This window comes from Fulmarus glacialis, unplaced genomic scaffold, assembly GCF_000690835.1.
Source record: "Fulmarus glacialis isolate BGI_N327 unplaced genomic scaffold, ASM69083v1 scaffold12929, whole genome shotgun sequence".
Taxonomy (NCBI): domain Eukaryota; kingdom Metazoa; phylum Chordata; class Aves; order Procellariiformes; family Procellariidae; genus Fulmarus; species Fulmarus glacialis.
Genome location: NW_009235270.1, coordinates 12,729 through 20,331, shown reverse-complemented (window position 1 = coordinate 20,331; position 7,603 = coordinate 12,729). Strand labels below are relative to the sequence as shown.

Sequence of the window (7,603 nt, the reverse complement as noted above, 5' to 3'; positions counted from 1 at the left end):
TCTCTTCTCCCCGTGGTCCCTCTCCGCGGCCTCCTTGACCCCTTCAGCCATCCCTTCCCCTCTTCCTTCCTTGTCTCCTCTCAGCTTTCCCTCTCCCTCTTGTCCTTCTGTCCTCCCTTCCTTCCTTCCTCCCTCGTCTCTCCGCTGCCCTCCTTTCCAGGTCCCGCGGCGCATCCTCCCCTCCTTGCGGCTCCCTCCAGCCCGATTCTGCTCCCTCCATCCAGCTTCTGCTTTCTCCACTTCCATCCCAGCTCCCTCCTGCCAACTCGGTGGCTTCCCACAGCAGGAAATGAAAGGGACAAGTTGGGAAATGGAGGGAAGGTGGGGGGACAACATCTTGATAATTGACTGATTTGTGTTTTTTTAAAAAAAAAAGCTACCTTCTAACTCAGAGGAAATGCTGTGGCTCCAGTCTGCATAAAAAATGGCAGCTCAGCTGGCCTGACTATATGTGAAGGGTTCTTGAAAGCCACCTCTGGATCAGTGCAGGGATAAGAGCAAATTACATAATGTTTTACAAAAAAAAAAGTTCTTCTCAGGATTCAGTAGTGTCAGGCTGGTGAATTGTGAATTTGTTTTGCCCTGCAAGTCAGAGTATTGTTGTTATTCCTGGGGATGGGGCTGCATGCCTATGCATGCTTCTTTCATGTCTGTGTGCTTCCATGGGTCACTCAGAGCTGATCTTCTTGTTTTGTGGATAGTTCATTGTATTTCTGCGATCAGTTTACCGCCTATTTATTTAAACTAGGTGTAGTAAGTGACAGAAACAATGTGTGTGCATGCCTATGTATCCCTTGAGTGAATCTCACTATTATCGTAGTGATAATCTGTATGTGTTGATGCTACAGATACATACACTGAGTATTGACATTGCTTTTTGTGTCTGCATCTTCATGCTTTCTGTATTGTGCTATCCCAACCCAGATGTTTGGGCATGCATAACATGAGCATTTGTGTTTAATATCCCTGAAATGCACGGCAACATATGAGCAGTGCAGTATTGAGGAGAGTAAATATGCATAAAATTGGAATCTCCTTTGGTTATTTTACTTTGTTAGTTATGCATGTTTGGCATGTACAAGAGATAGAAATATATTTGACAGACCTCAGAGTTATTTGTGTTTGTCTACAGAGATTTACATTCTGTATTTGAAATCTTTCTAGCTCTCATATATTTGTTTGGTTGTTAAAATCTTTCGTGTTATTTTAAATTCAGTGCTTGTAGTTTATCTGTAATCCTTGGCAGGTACGGTAGCTCAGTAGAATACAATTTTTAACCCAAATGATATTTTGGAACAATGACAACTGAAAAACCTTTTTTTTTTTTTTTTCTTTCCTTCTTTCTTCTTTAGATTCTTTATCTTTGTTCAGGAGCCTAAGGTTGCTTGCTGATCACAAGAAGATGTTTCTGTGGCTCCTTCTGGTTCTGTTATCTCCAGTTTCTTCTACAACTGCAGATGCTGATATATCTGTGGAAATATGCAATGTTTGCTCCTGTGTGTCAGTTGAGAATGTACTCTACGTCAACTGTGAGAAGGTTGCAGTCTACAGACCAAATCAGCTTAAACCACCATGGTCTAATTTTTACCACCTCAACTTTCAAAACAACCTGCTAATTATTCTATATCCAAATACCTTTCTTAATTTTACACATGCAGTGTCCTTGCAACTGGGCAATAATAAGTTACAGAACATTGAGGGAGGGGCCTTTATGGGTCTTAGTGCATTAAAACAGTTGCACTTGAACAACAATGAATTAAAGATTCTCCGAGCTGACACTTTCCTTGGCATAGAGAACTTGGAGTATCTCCAAGCTGACTACAATTTAATCAAGTTTATTGAACGGGGAGCCTTCAATAAGCTTCACAAGCTGAAAGTCCTGATCCTTAATGACAATCTGATTTCATTCCTTCCCGATAACATTTTTCGATTTGCTTCTCTAACCCATCTGGATATACGAGGGAATCGAATACAGAAGCTTCCATACATTGGAGTTCTGGAACACATTGGGCGAATTGTTGAATTGCAGCTGGAAGACAACCCCTGGAATTGTACTTGTGATTTGTTGCCTTTGAAAGCGTGGCTGGAGAACATGCCCTATAACATCTACATTGGAGAAGCTATCTGTGAAACACCCAGTGACTTGTATGGAAGGCTGCTGAAAGAAACCAACAAGCAAGAGCTGTGCTCCATGGGGACAGGGAGTGATTTTGATGTGCGCATTCTGCCTCCCTCACAGCTGGAGCCCGGTTACAGCACACCGAACGGCCACACCACTCAAACATCAGTGCACAGATTAGTCACAAAGCCGCCAAAGACTACAAATCCTTCGAAGATCTCGGGGATAGTAGCAGGCAAAGCACTATCTAATCGCAACCTCAGTCAAATTGTATCTTACCAGACCAGGGTGCCTCCTTTAACTCCTTGTCCAGTCCCCTGTGTTTGCAAAACGCATCCTTCAGACTTGGGATTAAGTGTAAATTGCCAAGAAAGAAATATAGAGTCAATGGCCGAACTCGTACCAAAACCTTTAAATGCCAAGAAACTGCATGTAAATGGCAATTATATTAAGGATGTGGACACTACAGATTTCATTGAGTTTGAAGGGCTGGATTTGCTACATTTAGGCAGCAATCGGATCTCAGTGATCAAAGGAGAAGTTTTCCGCAACCTTACAAATTTACGGAGATTGTATCTCAATGGCAATCAGATAGAGCGTCTGAGCCCAGAAATGTTTGCTGGCCTCCACAACTTGCAATATCTGTATTTGGAATACAATGTTATCAAAGAAATCCTAGCAGGCACCTTTGACTTAATGCCAAATTTGCAGTTGCTCTACCTGAACAACAATCTTCTACGAAGCTTGCCAGCATACATTTTTGCTGGTGCACCACTTGCTAGACTGAATCTGAGGAACAATCATTTCATGTATTTACCTGTAAGTGGCGTTCTTGATCAGCTAAAATCTCTTACACAAATTGATTTGGAAGGTAATCCATGGGACTGCACTTGTGATTTAGTTGCTTTAAAACTGTGGCTTGAAAAGCTAAATGAAGGTATTGTGGTGAAGGAATTGAAATGTGAAACACCTGTACAGTTTGCTAACATTGAACTTAAGTCTCTGAAAAATGAGATCCTCTGTCCTAAACTTTTAAACAAGCCGTCTGCTCTATTCACTAGTCCTATGCCTGCTGTTACTTTTACAACACCACTGGGACCAGTTCGGAGTCCTCCTGGTGGCCCAGTTCCATTGTCCATCCTAATCTTAAGCATATTAGTTGTGCTTATTTTAACAGTGTTTGTTGCTTTTTGTCTTCTTGTTTTTGTGCTTCGGCGCAACAAAAAACCAACTGTAAAGCATGAAGGGATTGGAAATCAAGAATGCAGTTCTATGCAACTGCAGCTAAGAAAGCACGATCACAAGTCAAACAAAAAAGACGGACTAGGTGCAGAGGCCTTCATTCCTCAAACCATTGAGCAGATGAGCAAAAGTCATACCTGTGGCTTAAAAGAGTCTGAAACAGGCTTCACGTTTGCTGACCCACCAGGGCAAAAAGTCATTCTGAGAAACATTAATGACAAGGAGAAAGATTTATTGCATGTGGATAACAGAAAAAGACTTAGCACAATTGATGAACTGGATGAGTTATTCCCTGGGAGGGATTCCAATGTATTTATTCAAAATTTTCTTGAAAGTAAAAAAGAATACAACAGCATAGGGGTCAGTGGCTTTGAAATACGTTATCCAGAGAAACAACAAGACAAAAAAACTAAGAAATCTTTAATAGGTGGTAATCATAGTAAAATTGTAGTAGAACAAAGAAAAAGTGAATATTTTGAACTAAAAGCTAAACTTCAAGGTTCACCTGACTACCTACAAGTCCTTGAAGAACAAACAGCTTTGAATAAAATATAGGTCATGCAATCTTTTTGCCTACAGAGGACATTTATTTAATGATGAAAGTGCCTTTTGTTGACTTTTAACTTCCAAATAACTATATTATATTAGAAGGCATAGAGGCAGGTGTGTCCAAGGGTGTCTGATTAACTGTAGCTGCATATGATTTGTCAAGTACAGGAGAATTTCCGTAATAGATTTTACTACTTAAAGCTCATGCCCTGTGGAATCCTGTAGGGACACTGCAAACTCTATTGCCAAAGGGATGCTTTATACACGTTACACTGAATTTAACCTCAAGAGGCATATATGTTTTGTACCTTAAATGCAAAACCATCGTCTCCTTGTGATTTGTTAGAACAAACACAAGAAACCTGGTACTGGTATTTGTACCTCAGCTGGGTCCTTCATCCTGCACGTGGATTTAAGTTGGTGGAACTGGAGTAATCCTTTGATTTGTGGTGTTGTAATGGCACTGTTTAAAGATTATCTGAAAAGTAACAAGCATGCAAAGAGAGAACATTCGATAGTATGTATAAATTGGTTACATTTATGGCCTGCATCTTGAAACCACTGGAATTATAATGTTAAATTGTGCAAATATTTGTTTAAAATATACCATGCATTACATACCTATGAAATAAATTTGACCACTTGAAGCATACATGTCTATACATAAAATTAAAAAAAAAAAAAGAAAGAAAATCGCTCAAACTGACTTCTGCAGTATTTGTGGCATCTGAAGAAAATATTTGATGTTTATGCAGAATCTGTTGTAAGACTCATCTCCAATTAAAACTAGAGCTCCTTCTCACTTACGTGAAACACTTGCAACCCCAACAGGTTGTCCAAAATTGTCAAAGTGCTTACTGTGTGAGCGTAGCAGAAATTATTTTTGTAATACAATTCGTATTTATGAAATACTTTGTATACTAAATAGGAAAAATATGTACTCCTTAATATGTATTTAATATGCCTGACTTGTTTTCCTGATCACAATGCATTAATCATTCAGTATCAATAAAAACAGAACAATATACCAAACAGAAACTGGGGATGTAATGTATAGAATCATCCAGAATTAAGTGATCAGATATAATAATAATAATAAAATTGTTCTGTACTATTCTTGTGAAATTAGCATATTATCTTATTTCAGATTTGTTACCAATGGTGCATTTTAAAATAGATTCATTAGTTTTTTAGTATGATGTCTCAGGCAATTATTTGCCATCAGTTGTCTTGCTTTTCAGGGCTCTACAGCTTAATCTAAATAGTTTTCACTACAAGTATTTACAGGAATTCATGGTAAGGGTAATATTGTAATTGTATATGCATAAGTTTTCTGTTCTTATTATGTTTGGCTGCTGTCAGTCAGAAAAAACTGATCAGAACAGTGAACAATATGGCAAATCATGCCTGTTTAAAACCACAGTGTAAAATGAATATAGTGGTCTCAGTTCAGAGTATTGTGTAGCTGGTATCTAGAGAGTAAAAACTTGCCTTTGTGAAAGCTGAATCCGAATAGCTAGCAAAAAGAAGTAGTCAGGAGAATGGAAAATCCCCACTATATCTCACTGATAGACGGTACCTTGAGATGAGACTGGAGATACATTGCTAAAGCATCATACAGCAAATATATACTATGAGATTAACAAAAGTTCTTTGACTTGAAGAGGAATTTTTTCATTCATTTCAATGAGCTTTGGATAAAACCCTCTATCTCCTTTGCTTCCAGAACCTTCCCCTCCACACCTTTTATAATCAATCCATAAATCAATTATGATTAGTAAGATATAAACATGAACATTTTTCATGAATTTGAAACTAGCAAATATTAGAGCAAGGCCCAATAATAATACTGTGGAGAAGGCTGTGTCAGCTCTTTCCATTATAAACCTCTATGACACTGCTGTGAAATTTTTATTCTGGAATGATACTTGGCAAACAGCCTGCAGTATATTTTTAACAAAGTTTACAAAAAAAAAAAAAAAAAAAAAAAAAAAACACTGCTTCTTTATTTAAGAGAAAGCAAAACAAGACAATATTTTTCTACTTTCAGACATTTGTTTATGCTCTTGCAACTTAGAAAGAGGGTTGTTTTATTATTTTTCTCCATACTACAAAGTATATACATAACTTCAGGTAATAAAATTATAACAGATAAATTAATGGCTGAGTTTCTTTCAGAAAGCTGCTGCTATCCATGCACAATAATTGACTTCATTCAGGATGTCATAGGGATTTTCAGGACATGGATGCTATATACATATGCACTCCTAGCATTAAAAGTTCTTGGTTGCCCAATGATGCAATACATGGCCAAGGCTTGAATAAGAACATTTGAGTTTATTGTGTCAAGACTGTGGATTAAGGAGTGTTAGAGATGCACTGACATGATAGACTGTAATGGCTCCATCAGTAGGCTGAGAATAATGGGTCCCCGTGCCTGCTCTGCACAGTCCTGCATGGCTTTGAAGGATGTGTCAAGATTCACTGGGATTTGCCAAAGCGTAAGGCTTCTGACACACTTCAGTGCATTTTCAGAGACTGTCATGTCCCATACCCTGCTGCCGAGAGGCATGTGTTAAAATCATTAAAAATAGCAAGTAAGGTAATACTTTTAAGTGATGTTAAAACTAATGTGCTTATGGCTCATGTTGCCCTGAGTTAAAAGAACAATGATAAATGATGATACCTTCTTCAGCTAAAAAAATGGAGGAGTTTTTTTTGTTCTGTTTTGTGGGGTGGTTTTGTGGTGAGGTCTTCTATTCACTGATCAAAAGAGGAAGAACTGAACCGTTATGCTGTACCAATTAGACTGGGTCAGATTTTCCTGCTCATTGAGGTCCCAAAACAGTAAAGCATTTAAGCTCAACCTAAATCTTGAGCAGAGGTACTACTCATGAGCTAATAATTAAACACCTGCCTAAGAGTGGGGCTTAGATAGAGTTTTGTCGTTGACTTCAGAAAGAGCCAGCTCAGAAACATTGTGTATAATACGTAGAGCCCAGTGACTCGTTTGGGATTATGCGGTTGAGTGTAGGTTCACCAGCATCGATGAAGGTTGCACAATCTGGACCTTCCTGTAGAAATTGTTCCTAACTGTTTTACATATATGGTGCAATATGTAGGCATAATAGTGTGAGTGAAGAATGCAGAAGTTGGCAAAACACTATATTTCTGTGAAACTGTTACTTTGAATGACAACTTTAATGTCAGTTTATTTCCTCCACGTTTTGAAACAGTGTATGTGTCTGCACAGCAGTTTTAGTGTAATGTCCATTCAAATCTATAGTCAGTCTGTCTGGGAAGGTGACTCTTCGGATGTGGCTAAACAGATCTATCTGTTCATTATATTGGTTTGAGTGGCCATGCTTGTAAAATGGCTGTTAAGACCCATAGACATAAACTAAATCAGTGAAGGTGTTAACATAATCTGTTGTCTTCATTGTATTATAAAGAAGTTTCCATTTTAAAATAAAATCAATAAAGTGTAATCGTTTCCTTGAAAAAGAAAAAAATTGTGCAATTTTATCAGAAAGCAACTACCATGGTACAAGAACGCAAGACCATTAGATGATTTACATTTTGCATTTAGTGTTCAAGATTGACAATAATATAGAAATCTAGTTTAAAAATCTTTTTTAATTTTTTTTTTTTTGAAAAAAGCCATAATAATGATATAAATTATAAAAGGCATGG

At 37.9% G+C, this 7,603-nt stretch overlaps 1 protein-coding gene across 1 annotated transcript; it reads left to right on the top strand.

Moving 5' to 3' along the window:
* Positions 1-1,354: 1,354 nt before the first annotated feature.
* Positions 1,355-4,902, top strand: SLITRK4 (SLIT and NTRK-like family, member 4). Its single transcript, XM_009585972.1, has one exon. It carries the CDS (start codon positions 1,403-1,405, stop codon positions 3,914-3,916), a length of 2,514 nt encoding a protein of 837 aa, XP_009584267.1. The 5' UTR covers positions 1,355-1,402; the 3' UTR covers positions 3,917-4,902.
* Positions 4,903-7,603: the final 2,701 nt, after the last annotated feature.